This window comes from Procambarus clarkii, chromosome 14 (genome assembly GCF_040958095.1).
Source record: "Procambarus clarkii isolate CNS0578487 chromosome 14, FALCON_Pclarkii_2.0, whole genome shotgun sequence".
Lineage (NCBI taxonomy): Eukaryota > Metazoa > Arthropoda > Malacostraca > Decapoda > Cambaridae > Procambarus > Procambarus clarkii.
Window position 1 is genome coordinate 37,008,467 of NC_091163.1, and position 24,772 is coordinate 37,033,238.

At 48.5% G+C, this 24,772-nt stretch overlaps 1 protein-coding gene across 6 annotated transcripts in view; it reads right to left on the reverse strand.

The window, feature by feature from the left end:
• Scm (Polycomb protein Scm) overlaps positions 1-24,772 on the reverse strand; it is a 79,392-nt gene that overhangs the window by 42,778 nt on the left and 11,842 nt on the right. For 4 of the 6 annotated variants that reach the window (XM_045762468.2, XM_045762451.2, XM_045762460.2 and 1 more), the window contains exons 2-7: positions 23,171-23,260; positions 16,352-16,500; positions 15,787-16,066; positions 12,927-13,042; positions 3,884-4,121; positions 3,355-3,540 (exon numbers count right to left, since the gene is read on the reverse strand). In XM_045762468.2, coding sequence (XP_045618424.2) covers positions 3,355-3,540; positions 3,884-4,121; positions 12,927-13,042; positions 15,787-16,066; positions 16,352-16,500; positions 23,171-23,189 — 988 coding nt within the window. In that variant the 5' untranslated portion in view covers positions 23,190-23,260. The remainder of the gene's footprint in view (positions 1-3,354; positions 3,541-3,883; positions 4,122-12,926; positions 13,043-15,786; positions 16,067-16,351; positions 16,501-23,170; positions 23,261-24,772) is intronic. The other 2 variants (XM_045762433.2, XM_045762441.2) reach the window with 2 other exon arrangements.

The following is a 24,772-nucleotide window of genomic DNA, read 5'->3' on the forward strand; positions in this document are numbered from 1 at the left end:
CTTTTCAGCTGTTCAATTCCCGGTACTATTTTGCATGTAGTGATCATATCACATCTTTTCCGTTTTGCCTTCTAGCTTTGGCATATTTAGCACCTTTAACCTCTCCTCATAGCTCTTGTTTTCCACTCTGGAAGCCATTTAGTAGCAGTCTTTGCACCCTTTCCTGTTTATTGATGAAGACACAGCAATTGTATGGGCACCATACAACTGCTGTGTATTCCAATTACTGTCTCACAAATGCTGTGAACAGTTTCTTTAATATTTCACCATCCATGTATTTAAAACCAATTCTGAAGTTGGAAAGGTTTTCAGAGCCTCATCACAATGTTCCTTATGTGGTCCTCTGGTGACAGTTTTATATCCATGACCCCCCCCCATAGATCTCTTTCTTTAATGCCTTTTCCCGTCAAAAGGCTTTTGATAGTCACACACACACGAGAATATTTGGGAAGCTGGAGTATAGTGGAGGGGTGACAGGAAGACCTCTGACATGTATAAAAAGTTATCTGACTGAAACCCAGGTTGGTAATTAGAGACAATGTATCATATTAGAGAAATGTTAACAGTGGAGTACCACAGGGTTAAGTACCAGTACAGTACCAGTAATTTTCACTATCTATAAAAACTTTCACCAAAGAGGATATAAAAATATTTGTAGAAAACCTTTTTGTAGATAAAACTAACGTTGAATATAATAAAACACCATTTTCTGGCTGAGCCCCAGAGGCTCCCTGGAGCTATCGGGCTAATATGTGATACATTAGACCTGGGCATTAGTCTCCAAGGTTCAGCCTTCCGGGGACCACGAGCCAGAACCTGGCCCCCCTCGGAGAGGTGCAGGGAGAAATTGGCCCTGGAAACCACCCCCTCTTGTGGTTGGGGGTTTTCCTTATCTGCCATCAATCAGGGTTAGGCACCCAGAAAGGTAGGTACTGTGTAACAAAACAAACACCACATGAAAGAAAATTACAACTAAAAAACAAAAAGTAAGGCAGAACTCTATCCAATCCCAAGGAAACCAGCAAACATCACACTCCACTGCCACGCCGCTCGTCCGCGCAGCCCTTCCCTCCTCAAGAAGGGGGAAGGGGACGAGCCCCACACTTCCCCACACCGGCTACCTAGCACTGTGCAGAAGTGTGTTGGCCGCACTTCAACAGAGCAGCCAAAGCCCAAGCCACTGAGGACAGCACACCAGACAAAGGCACGGCACTCAACGCCTCCACGTCCTCCTCAAGTCAGGCCAAAGACAGCTCGAAAAGGAAAAAGAAGCGCAAGACCGAAGCCAAATGCCCAGGGGCGTGCAAATCCTCTGCAACCAATGACTCCGAAAGGATTGGAACCTGCACATGAAGCTACACAAGGCCAACATCCCGAGAAAGCACAGGGACGAACAAGCATGCATTAAGGCACTCAAACTCAATTCTTCCCCCCCCCCCCACCAGGTAAACCTGCAGAACGGTAGAAGTTTCTCGCTACTCAAGTTTGAGGGTCCAACAGAACCCATGTCATGCCTCCAACGAAAAGGCAGCCATGGGGCATCCCAGGTAGGAAACCAACCTAGCCCATTGCAGCAACCTGAACCTAGCATGCAACGCAGATGCTGCCTGTAGCCTAACAATAATGTCATCGGAATAGTACTGAAGAATAAGTAGAGACTCTAGGTCAAAGGTGTCGTCGACCCAACAGGCAGCATGGCGGAGGCAAAAAGAGGTGAATGTCACCTTGAGACAAGGGCACACAGCAACCTTTGAACCTGCACGAGGCGGGCTGGACCTCAAAAGACACATCCATAGGTCCACCGAGCCCCAATAGGGTTTTCCAGGGCCCGTAGGCTGACTGCTATGGGAAGCCCGGGCAAGGTGTTGCTAACCGGTTAAGACCCAAAGCTAACAAGGGTGAGATCAAAACACTGAAACCCCTGCGATGTGTACAATCACGGGGACCTAGCAGAGGGCCACCAAAATAATAGAAGTGGAACTATAGCCACACTAGGCAAACCCCAACCAGGCAATAAAAATAAAATCAAAAGAAAAACCATGTAAAATTACAACGTCCCCAGAGGAAACAAGAACCAGCCGCCGCATAGGGAGGCAGGCTGCCCAACACCTTGATGCCCTAACCAGCATGATACCATTCCCTACCCAAGGCCAAACAAAGGTCACGAAACCCCAGCTGGCCCCAAGGGCGGGGTAAATGCCGAGCAGCAAGAACTCCAATGGAAGTGGAATCCCAAAGGCTCTATGGTCCTGTACGTACTACCAAAAGGTAGTACTTACAGGGCACTTAGGGAAGGTGCATGTAGTGCATGCAGCTCCAGTACACTGAAGTTACTCCTGGCCACCACACCACAAGGAGCAGGAACATCATAAAGGCACAAATCCGCCAAGAAATTGAGGCCAGAATTGACGACCTCCCCAGAGCTCATCAGCCTATGAACTGGAGGTGTGAGTAGCTGGCGTGGGGGGGGGGGGACCGTGGATCCCCTCTCCCCCTCCCAGGAAGGGAAAGGCTGCGCAGACAAGTGGCACAGCAGTGGTGAATGATGTTTGCATGTTTGCTTTTTTCCTTATGCATTGGGGGGAGTTGTGTCTCTCTGTTCAGTCATCGATTCCAATTTCTTATCAGGTGGGGTTTGTTTTGTTATGCCTACCTTTCTGGGTGCCTAACCTTGGTTAATGGCAGACATGGAATGCTCCCAAATACATAGGGAGGCCATATGTGTATTTCCCTAGGCCATTACTCCCTGTGCCTCTCTGAGGGGGCTAGGTTCTGGCTCATGGTCCCTGGTAGGCAGAACTCCAATTGACTGATGCACCAGAGTAATGTAGCGAATATCAGTCCGATAACTCCGGGGAGCTGGAGGGGGCTCCCCCCACAGAAAAAAAATCTGCGCTCTCTCGAATGTAATTTACGCATGCTCATTTCTATGAGGAATGTCATATAAATTTGATTCATTAATTTTGTTGGGTGCTTATAATTACTTAAATTGGGCTCATTGGCAACTTCAGATGGCCAACCAACATGGCACAGCATGTTGACATTTTTTCTCCTCAGTGTATCACTGGCAGCCAAGAGAGAAGGTTATGACTTAGTCGATCTCCATAAAGTTGCTTCAGGTTACTTTTTTCCTATTACATCATAAATTTTAGTCATATATATTTGTGAATAAACAGTTACTGAAATGGAAAACATAGTGGTAATATTTATTAAAACATAATTATGAATTAAGTCTAAAACATGCTATCAAACATAGCAAATAACTTTCACCAACAGTTGTAACACAGATGAGTTGGGGAAAATAAGTCTTATTGACAGCTGCTGCACAGATGAATTGGGGAGACTAAACCTTACCTACAGTTGCAGCACAGATGAGTTGAGGATTTTTTTTGTCTACAGCCTCCAGCTTCATGCCTACTTCAAAATTATTTTTTGCTGGTGTCGGTGGCTCTGTGCGAAATATATGTGGAGGCGACACTTCTGCATTGTGTAGAGTCTTCAGTAGGAACATTGGCCACGACGATGCATTCATACGGAAACCTGGGAAAAATTTTAATGGATTTATTCAGTACAGTACTTTATAAATATCTACAAAAAATGGTAGCAACTATAACCATGATTATGCAGTTCATTTAATTTAGAATGATAGAGATTTAAGCAGAGTAGTTGCAAGTTTTATTGATGTGAGAGAGGACTCCTAAAAGATCTGCAGAGAGCCCAAAGGTCCTTTTCTGCCAGGGTATTGTGACTTATTCTTTGCATTAAACATTTATTACTAATACACTTTCATAATAATACATGCAGAATATTTGTACATTAAAATGGTAAGGAAAGTTTTTGCAACTGAGAACGAAAAGTGGAATAAAAGGTTAACTGTGTTTACCAAGAGGAGGCTGTAACATTCCACCATGTTCTTCACAGTGGCCGATGGGGTGTATCTCGTTGTTACAGTCCACAAGACGCCAGAAATCATTCTTATTATCCGAGCCGTCTAGCCTCAGACGCAGCCTAGGCCCCAATGTACCTACTACTGTAGCTATACAAGTTGATGTCAGATTTCGTGGGTCCAAAGCTTCAAGCTTCATTCCAATTTTGAACTCATTCTTTGGTGGTATCTTGTGCTGTAAGTGGTTCAAATATTACAGGTCCTGCTGCATAGATGCATCATTATGGAAACAATTACTGTATTTCAAAATTCAAATTTTTTTAATTAAAACAAAAGAGGAGGAGGAGGAAGCAGAAAGATGCAGGAAAACAAGGAAATGAAGCAGAAACAAACAAGAAAGAGAAGGCACAACCCACGCCAGTTTACGTGTCATATACATACAGGTTATAGGGATGACATGACACTACAGGCACACCACAGTTCTCACTATTACAAACTCTCTAAACTCATGCTCATATATACAAATTCATATTAAAATATAAAATTGTTTTCAGCAGCATGTTATGATACTTAACCTTAGGACAGAGAATATAGCAAAATGGTCATTCCTGCCTATGTGCAAGAAACCAGCATTGAATGTAATGAAACACTATTTTCTGGGAGAGACCCGGAGGCTCCACAGAGCTATCCGGACTGATATGGATGTATTAGACCCTGGCATCAGTCAAAGTGAATGGAGTTCTTAAGCCTACCGGAGACCACGAGAGAGAACCTGACAACCACAGAGAGGCACGAGGAGCAATGGCCTATAGAAACCCACGTGTGATTGGAAGCATTCTATGTCTGCCATTGACCAAGTCAGGCACATAGAAAGGTAGGAATCCCAAAACAAACCCTATCTGGTTAAAAATTGCTACTGAAAGCAGAACTGTCGGACACAACTCCGCAAACTAAAAAACGAGCAAATGAGCATGACATCACAACCGTCACCGTGCTCTTGTCTGCGCAGCTCCTCCCTCCCCGGGAGGGGGGGGGGGGGAGCCTCAGAACCCCCCTGCACCGGCTATCCACCACCAGCTCTGTGGCTGGATGTCAAAACCTTGAAAACTGCTGACCGGAGGGAAGGGAGTATTACCGGGAAGCCTCCGAGTCTCGCCCAGAAAATGGCGTTTCATTACAATCAACGCTGGTTTTCTGGGGAAAGCCCCCTGCGGCTCCCTGGAGCCTACTTAACCAAAGATAAAACAAGAGAGAGACTTAGCCAGGAGGCAGCCGCCACTCGCTCCTCAACTCAAAGTCAAGACAACTGGCTGCAACCGCCGACCCAGTGCAACACACACCCGACTAGGGCCAGGAACATTGACAAGGTAGCGAGTGGCCAGGAACCTGTTTAACCTCAAAAAACCAGCGTTGAATGTAATGAAACGCCATTTTCTGGGTGAGCCCCGGAGGCTCCCTGGAGCTTATCGGGCTAATGTATGTTATGTTAGACCGGGACATTAGCTAAGGAGTTCAGACCTACCAGGGACCAGCGCCAGAACCTGGCCCCTTCAGAGAGGTTTCAGGGAGCAATGGCCCTGGAAAACCCCATATGGTTGGGGGTTTTCCTTATCTGCCATCGACCGGGGTTAGGCACCCAGAAAGGTAGGCGTAACAAAACAAACCCCACATGGTAAGAAACTACAACAAAACCGAACAGAGAGGTAGAAAACTCCCTACAATCCCAAGGAAACAAGCAAACAAGCAAACATCACACTTTACTGCCGCGCCGATCGTCCGCGCAGCCCTCCCCACCCCGGGAGGGGGAGGGGGGAGCCCCGGACCTACCGCGCCGGCTGCCAAGCTCCAGTTCGGAAGCTAAGCTTCAACCAACGCGAAAAAAAACCGCCGACCGGTGGGAGGGAGGGTTTCCAGGGAGCCTCCGGGGCTCACCCAGAAAATGGCGTTTCATTACATTCAACGCTGGTTTTCTGTGGGGAGCCCCTACGGCTCCCTGGAGCTTCATACCCAAAGAGAAGGAAAAGAAAGGGCTAACCCGGGAGGCGGCCGCCACAAACTCTGCAACGCAAAGCCAAGACAACCGGTCGCAAACCTGTGACCCAAGGCAACAAGAACGCCCAAGAACAGACGCACACATGGATGGGCGGCCAAAAACCTGTGCGACCCACAATTCCCTGCGCCCGAAATGAGCCCGAGACGTCACCAACACAGCAGCAATTGCTGCAAACGTCTGAACAGCACGGGCGCAAAGACAGACCGCAGGAAGAAGGAAAACACTGCGGACGACCCGGGAGACCCGATCCCTGAAAACAGGGAACGAAGGAACCGGATCAACCACAGCGCATCCCCAGGCACGGTACGCTGGCAACAGCAAAAAGCACAACTGGACAACACAGGACGCACCCCCCGGCCAAACCAAACAAGTACCAATACCCCAAGAACCCCTCCGGAAAGCAGCCGTCTCGACCGTCGCCAGGACAGAGAAAGGCTGCACACCAATAAAGCTACCACCAGTACCAAAGAGGAGGAAACTGAAACCGAAGGGGCTACCACAAACTGAGGGGAAGAGAAGGCACCCTGAACAAGGACCAGGATGGCTCAGGCGACTCATGAGCAGGCCGGAGGGGAAACAAAACGCGAGAAAACGTAATAAACGTCATACAGTCTCCAAGACGAAGCTCGCAGGTGGGACACCGTCAACAAAGCCACCTGAACACCATAGAGATGGCGATACCTGCGTCAAAATACCAGACGCGAAGAGCCAAAGAGAGGGCCGAACCAGTCACGGACAGGACCGATTCGGCCTGCTGAAAGAGGCGAAGCCTCAGGAAAAACGCCCCGGGTACGGACACCTATCAAGCAGCGTCTGAAAAGAAGGCCGGGCCGGCCACCGTGGAACCATAAGGACTGTTCTCGTGGGAATGGGCTGCAACCGAGCCAGAACCCGAAGCAACAGCTGGACCGGGAGAAGAGGTACAGGTACCCCCCACCTCGACCAGGCCTGCCGAAAGCCTCCACCGGGAAGTCCTCGCAGGTGGGAAGGGCGCCACAAAACGGGCGACGCCTAGACCACGCCGACCCGAAGACGTCCATGGCCAGGAGTCCATAAGCCCAACAGAGCCAACAAAACGAATCGGCGACGACTGGCCAACCCACGAAGAGGAATGAACCGAGACAGCTGTCCACCAGGACGCAGGACACACCCCGGACACGAACCACACGGTTAACCAAACCCCCTGTGGTTCCGGCAAGAACCACCAGAGAACAGTCCAAACAGAGCTGAATGGTAGAGTACCTAGTGACCCAAACCCTCCGAAGCGCAAACCAGACAGCCAGGAACACCTGAACCGGGCTGTGAGCCTGAACAGCCAAAGGCGGGACCACAGCCACAGTAACACTTCTGGAGGGAAGACAATGAGGGGCCCAAGAGTCTGAAACAAGGCCCAGGTCCGAACCCGGGACGGAAACAGAAGGTAAAACCTCCAGATCACCAGGAAACCAAACCCAGCGATCTGGAAAGAACCAACCCCTGGCGAGCAGACAAGCGGACTGACTGGGAGCCCACTCCAGCCAGTCGTCGAGGTAGGCCAGACACCGAATCTCAGACGCAGACAGGGCACTAAGATCCGGTAAAGATGCAAAGAGTATACAAAGTGCCCTTCACAAAATAGGGAATGCAATAAAAACAGCAAACCTGAAGCCCCACCACCAAAGCATTGTATGACAATCATATTAAGACATTATGACATATGACAATCATTATATGACAATATGACAATTATAATCAAAGCATTATATGACAAAGTGCTGGGAAGAAAGGACACCACGTGAGTAGCCCTCATCCTGTAACTACACTTAGGTAAGTACACATAGGTAATTACCAACCGTGCTAGCCCCAGAAAAACTGGAGAGGAACGTGCCAAGAAGTGACCTGGAGGTCCAGGTCCACCATCCATGCACCCGGCCCTAACAGAATCCGAACAGGAGACAACAGTCCTCCGAGCAGGGCAGAGGATCCAGGGCGCAGACGGAAGTAGTCCAGAAGAACTGCAGACTGGAAAAGCTCATGACTGCAAAGAGCTGACGGGAAGCCCAGAAGGATGGGGCGGATCGACCACGCCCCACGCACCCACGAAGAGGAAAAGACGAAGCGCAGGGAAGAAGCCCACCCCGCCAGCTCTGAACCCCCCCCAAGGGGGAGAAGCCGTCCTCCGACGCCAGCAGAGGCCGGAAGACAACCCAAAGCGCCCACCAACAGCGGGACCAAGCGAGAGGCAACAGAGCAAGCTGCTCCCCCAGCGCCCAGTCAACAGAGAAGGGAACAGAACCCCTTCAGAAAGAAAAAGTACACTACCGAAGTCATGAGGAGAGACTACGGGAATGAAACCACACTTCGCTGGAAGAGGAAGTGAGGGGAGACCTGATCACCACATACAAGATACCCAAGGGAATCGACAGGTTTGAGAAGGACAGGCTATGTAACACAAGGGGCACACGCACTAGGGGACACAGGTGGAAACTGAGTACCCAAAAGAGCCACAGATAGAATTAAAGTTTTTTTTTTTTTTTTTTTTTTTTTGTCAGAATGGGAACGGGAAAGCACGAAGAAGTAATGTGGCGACTCCTCACACAAGGAACGAGGCTGACCCCCATACAATGTCACATGTAGACATGACAGAGCCCAAGAGGCACAGGAACCGATACACCTGTTGACGGACGGTTGAGAGGCAGGACCAAGGAGCCAGAGCTCAACCCCCACAAGCACAACTAGGTGAGGACATATATTGTAAAAGCACAAGCCGCCGACTAGTGGCAAAGAGCACTACGCCGGCCAGGCAAAGAAGGCACAAAACTGCATCTAAAGGCCCACCTCGACAGCAAAACCACAAAGTCCCAGCACAACCACAACATGTGCCAAGACCCAAAAAGCTCAGTCTGCAAGCCAGGAAGACCCCGGAACCCCAAAAGGCAGAACCGGGTCACACGAGGAAACAAAGTCCCCTGAACCCACAAAAAGGGGGCCCAAGAGGAAGAAACCTCCAGAACGAAACCAAGGAACCCAAAGGAACCCAGAATCGAACCAGGGGGAGCCCAAACCACCACATTTGCCGGCGGAGAACACCACTAAAAGGCAAAGCACAGACCCCAGCAGAACGCCCTGGGAAAACGGTCCCAACAGACCGAAAACCGAGGGGCAAGGTGTGGGAGCAAGCATACCAGCCAGGGGCACTGAGCCTAAACCCAGAGGCTCAGACCCAAAATCAACACCCAAACGTTCCCAGAGAAACAGGCAACGGCAAGAAAACACCAGAAAAACAAAGAAACGACAACAGGAGAACAAAAACCCTGCAAATTTTTTGAAAACTCACCAGAGACGCTCGCTCGCACACCCAGACGCATGTAAACAAACCGCAACGCCGCCCTGGTGGCCACGCCGGGAAACCGGCAGACGAAAATGGCCGCCAGCAGGGGCTGTGACTGACGCTTAATACACAAAAACACGCCAGCAAATGTGGGAAGCTAGCAGACTGGAAGGGCGAAAAACGACGCCCAACAGCAGAAAAACCCCGGAAGTGGCAAAACCGCCCCAGAACTGCTAGCAGGCAACCCCCACAGCCCCGGGAACCAACAACAGAGGCCCCGGGGCAGAGCCGTCCTCCAAGCCCTCCGCCCGTAAAGAAAAGCAAGAGCCCATGGGAAAGGCAACAAGAAAGGGCCGCTGGTAAGACCCAGAAGCCTTGGCAGGAGGCACAGGCTCAAACCTCCGTCCCCAACCCGAACGGGGCATCCCCCGAAAACCGCCCGAGTCTCTGCCGCAACTGAACCCCGCCCCGACCCCGAAACCCGCAGACGGTCCGGAGCCGGGAACATGGAGAGAAAGGGGCGAGCAGCACCTAACCAAACGGGGCGGCCACGGGGCATTCGAGTGGGAAACCAACCTAGCATGTTGCAGCAACCTAACCTAGCTTGCAACATGGACGCCGCCTGTACTCTGAACAGTAATAACATCAGGAGAGTACTGGAGAACAAGCAGAGAATCACTCGCAAGACTCCGGGTCAAGGTGTCAGTGACCCAACAGGCAGCATGACGGAGGTAAAAATGGCGACTGTCACCCGGAGACAAGGGAACAGCAACCAACGATCCCGTTCAAGACGGGTTGGAACCCGGAAGACACATTCAATGGTCCCCCGAGCCCAGACAGGGGTTTCCAGGGCCCGTAGGGTAACAACTACGGGAAGCCCGGGCAAGGTGTTGCTAACCGGTTAAGAAACCCAAACATAACAAGAGGGTAGATTATAGCACTGAAAACCCCTGAGACGTGTACAAGCACGGGGGCCTAGCAGAGGGCCGCCAAACACTACCAGTGGAACTATAACCACCTTAGGCAGACCCCCACCAGGCAAGAAAATGAAAAACAAAAGAAAAACCCCGCAAAAGTACACCGTCTCCAGAGGCAACAGAAACCGGCCGCCGCTTAGGTGGCAGGCTGCGCAACACCTTGACGCCCTAACCAGCACAATACCAATCCCTACCCAGGGCCAAACAAGGGCCCCAAGCCCCAGCTGGCCCCAAGGGCGAGGCAAATGCCGAGCAGCAAGAACCTCTACGGGAATGGTTCCCGAACGCCCCAGGGAAGATAACCCTGTTACGCAAGGGCAGTACTCACAGGGCGCTTAGGGAAGTCAGCCACTAAGCACATGCAGCCCCGGCACTGATGAAGTACTCCTGGCCACCGCACACCACAACACACGGCAGTGAACGCCACACAAGGCAAACACCGCCTAGGAAACTGAGGCCAGAGAAGCGTCAATCCCGGTTGACATTAGCGAACGAACTGAAGCTTGGCAGCCGGCGCGGTAGGTCCGGGGCTCCCCCCTCCCCCTTCCGGGGTGGGGAGGGCTGCGCGGACGATCGGCGCGGCAGTAAAGTGTGATGTTTGCTTGTTTGCTTGTTTCCTTGGGATTGTAGGGAGTTTTCTACCTCTCTGTTCGGTTTTGTTGTAGTTTCTTACCATGTGGGGTTTGTTTTGTTACGCCTACCTTTCTGGGTGCCTAACCCCGGTCGATGGCAGATAAGGAAAACCCCCAACCATATGGGGTTTTCCAGGGCCATTGCTCCCTGAAACCTCTCTGAAGGGGCCAGGTTCTGGCGCTGGTCCCTGGTAGGTCTGAACTCCTTAGCTAATGTCCCGGTCTAACATAACATACATTAGCCCGATAAGCTCCAGGGAGCCGTAGGGGCTCCCCACAGAAAACCCCCATGCCTGAATGTCAGGCAGGTTTGCCCAAGCGAACCCACTCCAAGATGACCTGACTGAGCACAGGATAAGAGGCCTGCCCAGCCAGCCCCAAACCCCCCAGAAGAAGGAGGAGGAGGGGCTACCCAACGCCATCACAGGCCACAAGAAACTACCCGAAATTCCCACGAATCATGGGACAAGGTATGAGCAAACAGTGCAAGCCTCCCCCCCCCCTCCATTGCCCCATGAATGGGACAACCCGCGAAATGGCTGATGCCCCTTACGAGAAGCCGACCGAAGAGCAGAGCGATCACTGCGCCAACCAGACATAGTCGGCACAGGGCTAGGAGTCCCAATGAAGGTCAAGGGCGAACAAACACGCATTGAGGCGTTCCAATTCGCCCCCAGGTAAACCCGAGCAACCATAAGAGCCTCTTGACAATCGAGCATGCGGGACCAACAGAACATATGCCACACCCACAACAAAAAGAGGACAGTCTGCCACCCAGGATGACTCCGGAACCTCATAACGCACCCTAGCAAGGAAAGGAAGAACCAAACTCAAAAGAGGCAGGATCCATTATTGACGCGTAATCTGGGTCACGCAGGATGTACGCCACAAGGGCCTCCCGCACCTCACGAGGCGGGATGCAGGAGGTCGAAAACCTTCGGAAGGAAGGGACCGAAGAACCCAAGAGAACCCGGAACCGAACCTGGGGAGAAGCTGATACCATATCAAACTTGTACAGGGAGAGAGGATAAGAAAACCCCACCCCCCTTTAACAGCAAGCCCCACTCAGAGGGTACCAAAACCCAAGCGGAGTCAAACGGGGCCCAAGCCCTCCCCTCCCAAGTCAGTGCCTCAAAAGAAAAGGCAGAGTCCACCAGAAAAGCAGGAAAGAAGGGGGCCAACTGGTCAGACCCAGAAGCATCGGCTGGAGGAACCGACTCGAATGCCTCCGTTGTCACACCGGATGGGGCATCCCCCGAAACTGCCCAAATCTCACCATCAACTAAACCCTGCCCAGACTCCAAAACCAACTGAGCCCCAATGAAGGGTTCCAAGGCCCTTAGATGCTCTGCTAGGGGAAGCCCAGGCAAGGTACTGCTAACTGGCACCCCAAACTACCAAGCAAACTATTAAGTGCTGAACTCCTGTGACGTGTACACTCACGGGGACCTAGTGGAGGACCACCAAGAAAATATATATATATTTTCACCTGACTCACCCTGGGCAAGGGCTACCTCAAGTAAGAAGGACCTCTAAGGGAGCAACTCTCGAACACTCCCGGGGAAAATAGCCCTGCCAATGCAAGGGCAGCACTAAGAAGGACTCAGTGAATAGGGAAGGTAATCCTATGCACATGCAGCTCCACTCCCAAAACTAGGCTCACACTACACCACAATGTACAGGAAATGTCACAAGGGCTGAACAAGCAAAACACCGGAGCCAGCACAGAAGAGAGGTGACTACGTAATTCAACAGGTTTTTTAATTATTTAATATTGAAAAGTAGCGCATAATTCAACACACTCCTGGGTAACATAATAGACACAGGGATGCTGGAGTGTTTCAAGAGAAGGTAAGAAACATATATGAATGAGTTATATATTATATAGGAGGATAGGATAAAAATAGGAGTTGCCTCATATGGGCTAAGAGACCTTCTGCAGGTTCCTTTAGTCTTAAGCTATTGAGGCTTAGCAGGACTGTGACATAGGGACACTCATCCCTTTGACACCTCAAGATAGGCAAGGCAAGTAGGGCACAAATAAAAAACTAATTTTTTAGATAGTTACCTGCTTAAAGCACTTGGCAGGAGAGGGGAGTGAGTTAGTGTCTGTGAGGTAGTCTTCCCAGGTGAACTCTGCAGCAGCTTCGATCTGGGCTAGAGCAGCGGCACTCACACCACGACCTGTAATACACAAACACACACACACAGGTTAAATCGGCGGCACTCACACCACGACCTGTAATACACAAACACACACACACACAGGTTAAATCAGCGGCACTCACACCACGACCTGTAATACACAAACACACACACACACAGGTTAAATCAGCGGCACTCACACCACGACCTGTAATACACAAACACACACACACATTTTAAATCAGCGGCACTCACACCGCGACCTGTAATACACAAACACACACACACACAGGTTAAATCAGCGGCACTCACACCGCGACCTGTAATACACACAAACACACACACACAGGTTAAATCAGCGGCACTCACACCACGACCTGTAATACATACAAACACACACACACAGGTTAAATCAGCGGCACTCACACCACGACCTGTAATACACATGGGGCCTGACGGCTGAGTGGACAGTGCTCGGGATTTGTAGTATTTGGGTCCGGGGATCCATCCCCATCGATGGCAGAAACAAATGGGCAGTTTCTTTCACCCTGATGCCTCTGTTTACCTAGTAGTAAATAGGTACCTGGGAGTTAGACAGCTGCGTCTGTATTTGCTGGAAAATACAGAAGCTGATAATCCTCCATAAATTGACTTCAGCTGCTCTATTAAGTGAAGAAGTACAGCATAGTAAACAAACCCAGCACTGAATACAGTATAATGAAATTCCCCTGTCTGAGTGGTCCCCAGAGGCTCCTCGGGCTACAAGAAGACCCCCAGAAAGTGGTGGCAAGTCCCCTTTCTGAGTGGTCCCCAGAGGCTCCTCGGGCTACGAGAAGACCCCGCCGAAAGTGGTGGCAAGTCTAAAGAAAGTTTCAGGCCAGACATGTTAATGTTATGTTATGTTAATGGATAATACATGTCTGCATGAGGGAATATGTCAGCCAAATCTAACAATGGAGTCAAACATCGTAACAAAACAAATAACAAATGATTATTTGAAAGGGTTATCAAAATGGTTATAACAAAAAGTTATATAAGAGTTAAAACAAAAGGTTATATTGAAGGGTTTTACACAGGGTTATAACAAAAGGTTATTACTCTTGTCTGTCCTATATAACGACAGAATACGAGCTGGGATATGAGCACAGACTATGAGGCTGGGATATGAGCACAGACTATGAGTTGGGATATAAGGATAGACTAAGAACTGGGATATAAGGGTAGACTAAGAGCTGGGATATGAGAGCAAACTAAGGGCTGGGATATAAAGACAAGGAGCTGTGATATGAGGACAGAGTGAAGAAACAATGCCCAACCACCTGGACTGCTTGGGAGCGAACGCTGACCCCGTAAGAAGTGAAGCCATCACTGTACCAACCAAAGTGGATGGACAAATGCATAGGAAAGAACAATGAGTAAATAAAACATAGCAGAGGATAAGAAGAAGGGATTAGAGGTTAAGGGATGTAAATAAGGAAATGTAATCAAATACTGCAGACGAGGCAACCCACTTTCACCAATAATATACTGTACTGTACTTTGACGCCATAATCACCAACAGCCAAAGCACTAAGTACTGAACAGTGAAAAACAATGGCTCAAACAACCAGGTATTCTGCGTGGGTTAGTTAGGTTCAATTGGTGGCTTAGGTTCGCATCTTTTACTACCCAATTTTTGGTCCATTGTGCAACTCGAGGGGATGAGCCTGATGAAGATGGAAAAGTTTGGAGCTGTTAAAGAATCAAATGTGTAAAGAAGGAAGATCAACGTTGAATGTTATCCTGATAGACGTATGAGGATTGAACTTAAGATGCTAAATGGAACCTAATTATACTAAATAGATATTTTATTAACCAAAATATTATTTAACTATGGGAGGGAGAAATGCACAAAATTCACTATGGGAGGGATAACTGAAGCGAGGGAGAACGTTGCTTTAGCAGCCATTCCCTATAGGAGGGTGAATGCACAAAAATTCACTCAGGGAGGGGAAACACTCATTCTGGGAGGAAGAAATGCACAAAATTCACTCAAGGAGGAAGAAACAAAATTATTTTCTTTCTTCACTATCATAAGTTTACATTTGTCCACTTTCACATATAAGTCTTCCTTCACACATGTCAATACAAGTTTTCAACTATTCTACATTGAGCCTATAATGCAGTCAAAGCTAGTACGAACTGTGACGCATAAAGCCAAACGTTATAACTTGGTAGAAAATGCAGTACAAAAACAGTAAAAGACTGTATTGTCTAGCTACGTACAATATTCTGACATGCACGTGCATTCTAATGATTCACATATAACTATCAACCAACAATCATTGCCAAATTTCACACTGTGCACATTAACTGGTTATGGTGCTAAATTTTTGTGCAAAGCTTAGTCTCATATTTTTGTTCAGATTAAAATCTTTGAAACAAGGGCATGAAAATACTAAATTTTGTGTCAAATTTGGAATGCTTTTAGGGCTCTCAATACCTCTATAATCTTAACCACTCTGAAAAACTATCACTGTCATGTCACCAAAACTATTTTTGTATAACCAGTAATAATTCTTCACAGCTATTCTAAAAACAACGTTAACACGAATCTCACAAGCAATAAAGCTTCAACCATTCATACCAGCAAGCTTCAGTACACGAGGAAATCACAAGAGTGTGATACGTCTACGAGGAAATATTGAAGTCATACGACGGGACAGAGCCCATCAGTATTTCTTACCAATAACCAGCAGATTGTCACTTGCATCTTTCATACTAGCCAACAGCCTCCAATCTACCTTTCCTACCCGCAGCCGCTTCCATGCCAAGAGCTTTCTCACTGGGAGACACTCCGTTTCCAGAGGATGGCGACATGCTCGACGGAGGAGTGGTCATGGACGAGAAAGACGAGGAAGCAACCCCAACTTCTTCTTCCACTTCAGCCTGTTCTTTCTCCTTTTCCTTCTTGGCCCAAGCCTTAAGGCACTCGTTGCTGCAGAGTTCTCGCCGACGACCAGAAGATGTCTCGCACTTCACTGGTGTCGACCGGATAACATTGTCACAATTGGCACAGGTACCCTGTTCAGTGAAATGAAGTGTATGTAATTTAGTGTTTTTGTACAAAATAGGCCTAAAATGTTTAAATAGTTTTGTTGAATTCCACATAAAATCTAAACAAATATCAAAACAGTTCACTAAATACAGGAGTAAGGCTGATTACTGATCATACTAGAGACAAACTAATCTAATAAAAATTACAAGATTCTTAAGTCATATTTATAATTTTTTATCAAGTCCTTTAACATTCTTACCAAAAGAATCACAATTTCAGAACTACGAATGAAGAGTAATTCCAGTAAATACCTTCATGAGGGCTTTTCTGTATTCTGATAGGCACATTTCCGAGCAAAATTCTCGTTTTCCTGAGCTTGTTGGGAACACATACTTGAGTTGCGATTTGACTTCGGAACACCATGTGCATGTGCGAGGATTTTTTGGAGGCCGACCTGGACCTAGAAAACAGAGTACATACTGTACTGTACTGAATAATGCATGGAATAAACTGAAAAGATGACTAATGAAATTTCATACTAAATATTTTAATTTGGGGAAAGTAACAAATACAGTACTTTGTACAAAAATAATAAGGACCTCAGAGTATATTCTTAAGACCTGAGACAAGTTTAACTTATCAATTGCTATTTTTTAAACAAATCTAACACCAACCAAGACCAGCCCAACCTAACCTAACTAAAAACCACCGGTGAATGTAATGAAACACCATTTTTTGGGTGAGCCCCGGAGGCTTCCTTTAGCTTTCCAAACTGACATGTGCCGTATTAATTTGGTGCCATCGTCCCTCGAGTTCTTTGCCTACCTGAGACTATGAGCCAGCACCTGGTCCCCTCAGAGAGGTGCAGGGAGCAATGGCCATATGAACACACTACATTTACAGTATTGTCATGTCTGCCATAGACCAGGGAATACCCCCAGAAAGGTAGGCGAAACAATACAAACCCCCAACTGGTGAAAATTGCAACCTATATATGAACAGAGCCAAAGAACTCCCCCCCAAAGAAAACAAATAAACAAGCAAATCATCATCCAACTAGTTAAAGGGGGCAGGTGACGCCCACTCAGATGAGCCGGCGGCTCAACCCTCCAGTTCGTGGAATGATGAAAACTGCCGACCGGAGGGAGGGAGGGTTTCAGGGAGCATCCAGGGCTCCCCCAGAAAATGCAGTTTCATTACATTCAACGCTGGTTTTCTGTGGGAAGCCTTATCAGCCCCTGAAGCTAACTACCCACAGATAAGTAGAAGAGGGACTTACCCGGGTGAAGCAGCACTGCAGGTTTCAAGAAGAAGATGAGACAACAGGCCACGACAGATGTCCAAACGCAGCACAAAGCCAGATAATGCCCGGAACGTTGACAAGAAACCTGGCGACCAGGACCCTATTCAACCTCCAAAACCCTCGCACCCAATTGTCACCCCAAAACATATTCCCAAACAGACTTTATGTCCCTGCGAACAGCCTGAGAAACACGAGCCCTGGAATGGGGAACAGGGAAACCGGAGCCACTCAGAGGGCGTCCACAGGAACACAACCAGTGGCCCGCAGGTAGCGACGTAAAGCCGCCACCGGACATAAGACACGATGCACCCCCGGCCTATCCAACCAAGCATCCACCACCAACTGACTCCTCTGGAAGCCAGCAGTTTCATTCTTTGGCTGAAAAGAAGGAGAAGGCTGCAAACAAACAAAACGTCTAACAGGGCCAAAAGAGCAGAAACCCCTGCACCGGAGAAGAGCATGAACCTTCACAACCCAACATGCAGAGGCCAAAGCCAACAAAAACAAGGCTTTCAGAAAACAAACCCGAACGAAAGAGGCCACAACAAACCATGGGAATGAAAGACAAGAAAGCACCCGGCCAAAAGACCAAGACGGCTCAAGCGGAGCATGAGCAGGCCGGAGGTGAAAAATTGCATGGGAGAGCTTGCAGAATGGAGCAGAAGTGACAACCACCCCGAATGCAAGCTGGAGCGGCTCCGCCAACGCTACACGATAAGAAGCAACAGTATTCGGCATGAGATGCCATTCCAGAAAGAGCCAAGAAAGGACAAAACACCTTCACAGACACTGACAACACCCACCGAAGGTAAAGGAAATGGCAGAAAAACCACCAGAAGACCTCATACTGTCGCTGAGATGAAGACTACAGGTGGGACACCATCAGAGAAGCCACTTCATCACCAAACACGTGGCGATATACCCATGTCAGAAAAAACAGACTAAAGAGCGAAGCGACAAGCCCCAAAGAGCCACCGACTGCAGAGACCACCCCCATGTTTGAGACAATGAACCATTGGGGCACAATCAGAATGGAGCCAGATCAGAGAGCCTCGAGGAAGCTGAATCTGCTGCAATGCCAGCCACACAGCCGCAACACCCCCATCGTGCTGTGAGACCGACGGAAAGACGGAGCCCAACAACCCTGGCCAGCCAAGTGAGCGCCGGTCACAAAGCCCGAGCCGAGAGACGAGGCATCTGTGAACACATCGAGCACGGAAAGGGAAAGGCGCCATGGTACCAAACCTCGGAAACCCAAAAAGAAAGCCGGTGACACAGCAACTGACGTAAAGACACTGGGGTGCAAACCCAGCGGTCATGAATGGCAAAAGGGGCTCCCCCAAAGATACCAGAACTGTCTCCAAAGCCAAACCCTGCCAGCGTTTACACCAGCAAGGTAAAGATCAGGCTCCCGCACAATTGCTCGAGCAACCGCCGAGTGACCCGGGCCCCCCCCCCAAAAACAGCTGAAGGCGGAACTGCAACCAACGCCTCAGGAGGGAGAAAGAGACGGACACAGTCCACGAATCCCACATAAGGCCCAGCCAAATCCGAACCTTAGAAGGAACCAACTGGGACTTCAGTCAATTCACCAGGAATTTGAACCCGAAAACACTTTTAAATCTTGCGTGGTACTTTAAAATGTATATATGGGACACGGTGTGCGCCATTCTGCTACTTATACCAAAATCATACATATATACAATTTGCACAGTTTATGGGATAAACAAAACCGGAACCAACACAGGCAAAACCGGATCTCACTGGAGGCATGCGCCAAAAGCTTTCCAAACCCCTCAAAGGGAAGAGGGGTTTTTCTTCCTCCCTTTCCCGAGAGGAAGAAACCCTCTGAAAGACGAATCCAAGGGACCCAAGTGCAAAAGCAAACAAACCCAGGGGGAGCCCTACCTACCACATTTGCCAGCGGAAAAGACACACCACTTGAATGAAGGTTCATTAGGTGTTAATACTGAAGAAGTGATTTCTGATATAACCCTGAAAAAACAGCTCCACGGCTAAAACGGACAGGATATCAAGTGCCGGAGGCTAGGGAGCCAGACGAGTATACAGGGCAAGGTCACCAGGAACAAAACCGGTGCCCAGAAGAAAACAACCCAATGACCACAGTCTGTAAACACAAGACCAGGAGACATGACCACCACCCAAAAGTCTCCAAGGGAACATACAGAGTAGGACGCCTTGAATATAAAGAAACAAGACAAAATGGCATGCAGCAGCTGGAGCGTAACCATGGTTGGACACATGTAAAGTACGTACCGCAGCAAAGGTGTCCTGAAGAATGGATTGAAAGCAAACACCATTTACCAAGGGCGATAAAAGTAATCCCAAGAACTAAAACTTCCCGAGGAAAAGTCATGTCATTGCAGACAAGACAGTCCAGGAAAAGATGGACTACTCAAGATAAGTAGAACACCTAGAAAGGGACACCAGAGGCAACCGAGTACCCAAAGGAGCCACAGAGACAAGAAAAAGAACTTGCCCAGAGGCAGGAGGAAAGAAAGGGAATGCAGGAGGCAGAGCTGAGGTGAAGGCGACAAACGGAGAACCGCAGGAGCTCCAGAAGCACAGAAACATGAACCACAGGAAAAACACGGGGAAGAGGAGAGCCCGAAGAGCCAAAGCACGACCCCCGCAACTACAACAAGAGGAGCACAGTGAGATAAGGGCAAACTTACCCAAACAACCAATGACACCACAGCAGGGATGCAGGAAAACATAGCAATCAACACACCTCCCCCACCCTTAACAAAGCAGACATAACCTAAACCAGAGATACACTCAAAGGAACGAGTCCCCAAGATGAACAAGAGTGCATGAACTAATTGAAAAATGCCCCAAAAAGTGAGCACAAATGCTCAGTAGCCAAATGTAAACACAACCGGCAGTGCCTCCCAGCAGACGGACTCGGAAGCACTCCCAGGAGAGCAAAATGGCTGCCAAAACAAACAACTAAAACTGAGCAAAACGTCCAAACCAAAGATGAACGCGCCTGATGCAAGGGTGCGTAATTCACACTGGCAAATACCTGTATGGTAAACCAAAGCAGAAGAGGAGGAGGAGATGAAAACCCCCCACCACCTAGCCCCAAGAATTCTTGACACAGGCCCTGGGGCAGAACCCTCATCCACCCTTGAAGTAAAGCTTTAAAGAGAGGAGTCTGCTGGACTGACTCTGAAGCCTCAGTGGGAGAATCGGGCTCATCCTCCATCCCCGAATTGGAAGGGACAATCCACGAAGCTACCCGAGCCTCATCCCAAGCAAAATCCTGCCTCAAACCCGAAACCCTCAGACCTATGGGAGTCGGAATGTAGGCGAGGAAGGAGCAGGGCAAACCACATCCACCTGGGACGGAAGCAAGGGTGCCGACTGAACCACAGTTGAAATAATCATTGCCCCTAAATCCTGGTCCCTTAAACCCAAGCGGGGCAGCTCCGGGGCTTCCAACTGGGCAACCAACCTGGCTAATTGCAACAAAGAATACTAAGCATGCAATGAAGCCGTTACCTGACTGATCTTTAACATCCCCAGACAAGAAATGTGTGAACTGAATAATAAGCGGAGAACAAACCCGCAAGAATCAGGGTCGTAGGTGTCACCGACCCAACAGACAGCATGATGGAGGCAGGGGGCAACAAACAACCATCAGCAACATACAGGGTGAAATAGGGCTCAGAAGACATGGTACCCCGGAGCCCAACGAGGTTTTCCAGAGCCCCTTAGGATACGTTAACCCTACGGGAAGCTCAGGCACTGGGACTAGCTATTCCTGTAAACGTTGCCTGTTGCAGGCAAACTGACAACCAGAAGTTGCCTTAAAACCTTGGGGCAACAGAAGAGGAACACCAATACAACTTAGGCTGGCCTAATGGGAGAATAGGTAGACCTCCTCCACCAAAGTCAAGCAAATACGCTAAAAACTAAGCAAAGCAAAAGCCACCAAAGCAACACACAAATCAACCGGTTGTCAGTGAAAATCGTCAGCCACTGCTGAATGCACGCTGCGCCGGCTGAAGTGCGCTCCGCCCAGCAAAACCCAACTCCATACCCAGGGCAAGACGGGAAGCCCAAGACCCCTGACGTACCTCTATTGCATGAACAACGCCAAGTGATAAACCCCTCATGCGGAAGTGAGACTCAAACATCTCAGAGAAGATAACCCTGAAACACAAGGGAAATACTTACTGGGCACCTAGGGGAAGGTAGCTCTAGGTGCATGCAGCCCAGCATACAGAGAACATCTCACCACCACACCACACACAGCTAGTAAAGCCATAAATGCAAAAGCCAGTCAGGAAAGTGAGGCCAGAAGAGACTTGTTGACACCAGGCACATCAGTCATGAACTGAGGGGTGAGCAGTCGGTTCGCCCGAGCGGGCTCCCCCTCTCCCCCAAAAGAGGAGAGGGGGAGCCCCTCTCGAGGAGGTTCAGTCCCCCCCTTCTTCCCTTTTGGGGGAGAAAGGGGGAAGTCGCTAACGAGCACGTGTGCTAATTAGATGACGATTTGCTTCTTTGTTTTGCTCTAGGGGAAGTTCTTTGGCTCTGTTCATATATAGGTTGCAATTTTCACCAGTTGGGGGTTTGTATTGTTTTGCCTACCTTTCTGGGGGTATTCCCCGGTCGATGGCAGACATGACAATACTGTATTCTATATGTAGAGTGCTCACATGGCCATTGCTCCCTGCACCTCTCTGAGTGGACCAGGTTCTGGCTCTGGTCTCTGGTAGGCACAGAACTCCAGGGACTGACGACACCAAACTAATATGGCACATGTCAGTTTGGATAGCTTCATGGAGTTGACGGGGCTCCCCACAAAAAAAAATAGTTATATTTGATATATGGCATGCTTGAGCTGTATGACATCACTGTGTTGTCATAATGTTCATGCAGGAACAGGTTTTGATCCTATTGTAGATATATGAGGTCAAGAACCGACACATGAACAACAATATACAATACAGTACAGTAGTTAAATGTGCACTATGGGACTTTTCTGTATCAAATCAAGAGTTAGCACCACCCAACCAGAATGACAAAGTTCAATCTGTTAGCACACCACTGTGGCCCAGACAATCAACTCATACCACCAGCACAGCTTCCCACTGAAAGCTCTCAGTAACGTAATGATGTGTCCCAAACACCCGAGTCTCTCCACCACCACAACACCTGAGTCCCTCCCCCACCACAGCACCTGCTTGATACCTGCTTGATGGGGTTCTGGGAGTTATTCTACTCTCCAAGCCCGGCCCGAGGCCAGGCTTCACTTGTGAGAGTTTGGTCTCCTGAGTCTGAGTCTCTGAGTCTCACCTGAGTCTCTCTACCACCACAACACCTGAGTCCCTCCACCCAACTATTCTGGTGTTGGTAACTGTCACTGTGGTACAGAACCCCTTACCTCACCCTGGTGTTGGTAACTGTCACTGTGGTACAGAACCCCTTACCTCACCCTGGTGTTGGTAACTGTCACTGTGGTACGGAACCCCTTACCTCTACCTGGTGTTGGTACCTGTCACTGTGGTACAGAACCCCTTACCTCTACCTGGTGTTGGTAACTGTCACTGTGGTACAGAACCCCTTACCTCTACCTGGTGTTGGTAACTGTCACTGTGGTACAGAACCCCTTACCTCTACCTGGTGTTGGTACCTGTCACTGTGGTACAGAACCCCTTACCTCTACCTGGTGTTGGTAACTGTCACTGTGGTACAGAACCCCTTACCTCTACCTGGTGTTGGTAACTGTCACTGTGGTACAGAACCCCTTACCTCTACCTGGTGTTGGTAACTGTCACTGTGGTACAGAACCCCTTACCTCTACCTGGTGTTGGCATCTTGCTGTGACTTCCTCAATGTGTCACCATCACTGAGACTGCCAGGCCTCTAAATGTATCACCATCACTGCCTGTAAACAAAATTACAACACATAAACATAAGGGCAAACAAGACAGGTATCTCAGAATCTCTCTCAATATATTCAGTAGTGTATTGTTTGTTGTATTTAATAAATCTAACATTCAATGTGCCTCCCCCACCTAACTCTTTAACCCTCAGACAACGGTTATCGTCAGTGATGTTGATTCACGTCATATGTTGATCTATATGTTCATTGTTATAATGATAAGCAGTCCCCGTTGGACAGTGGTAAAACACTCGCCCGATGCTTCGCGAGCGCTTTGGCCGGCAAGAATTGACTGGGTGCCAATCCTTAATTGTAGCCTCTGTTCACCCAGCAGTGAATGGGTACCTGGTTGTTAAACGATTTGGCGGGTCGTATTCCGCGGGGGCAAAATTAGGATTATGGACCTGACTCAAAACACTACGCATGCTAGTGGCCTTACAAGAATGTAAGAACTCTTGTGTGTATGTGTGTGCAGCCAGGGAAACATGGAGCAGCCTACCTGACAAACACCGAACGAACCTCTTGCTATACAATAAATGAAAAAAAATTTAACAAATTTGAAGAAAGAAAAATGTCATAAAGGTTTGTTCAGTGTAAGGTAGGCTGCTCCATTATTTAAAACATTGAATAACATATTGATGTTTTTCACTCCCTCCATGCCGGCTTGCCACCATCGTCAACCAGCATACTACTATTCCAGCCTGCCTGCTTCTGATTGGTGACCCGCCGACTGCACACCTGCACCTCTGCACCTCAGCGCCCTCTACCAAGTCGATGTCTGGGCTTGAACCAGCCATTGAAGTTAGAATATCCTTGTGCTCTCAAGCTGTGAACAACCAACTGATATACGCTCTGTTTATTGGTGGAGGTTCTCAGCTAGCGCTATATTCTCAGCACCTGTTTATTCATTCTTTTGTCTTTATTTTATGTGTAGAGTAATGCCACCCTTGTTTTTAATTTTTATGTTATATATTTTTTGACTTGTTTGTTTGCACTGTACATAGCCAAGGGATTCTCTTTCTTTAAAGTTAATTAAAGTTTCATTGTTCATACCATGTGTTTTGCGTGTCTTCCCTTACTTTACCACAGACAACAGCTAAGCAGTCGATCTTTTTTTTCTAAAATGTGATAGGCATTGATACCAGCCATTAGGAGGACTGCCGAACACCTACACTTCTACACATTCCCGTCCCAGTGACAAAGCCAGAACACAAATCAATGGGTATAAATTGGGTATGAGAACATAAGAATGGAAGTAACTGCAGAAGGCCTATTGGCCCATACTTCCTCTTGCTGTTTCTATGTTGGTTCTTGGTCTTGAAGTGGGTCGAATATAGTTGTGCATTAATTGGCTTTTGATTGCTGGTGTAGACTTTTTTATATATAGTGCCTCGCTGATGTCGAGTCTCGTGCTATCACTGTATTTATCAATGACTTCTGTGATGCTTGTTAAGATTTATCCGGTGATGGTCTGGTTGTGAGAAGAGTTATGTTCTTTGATGGAGCCCTGTTACT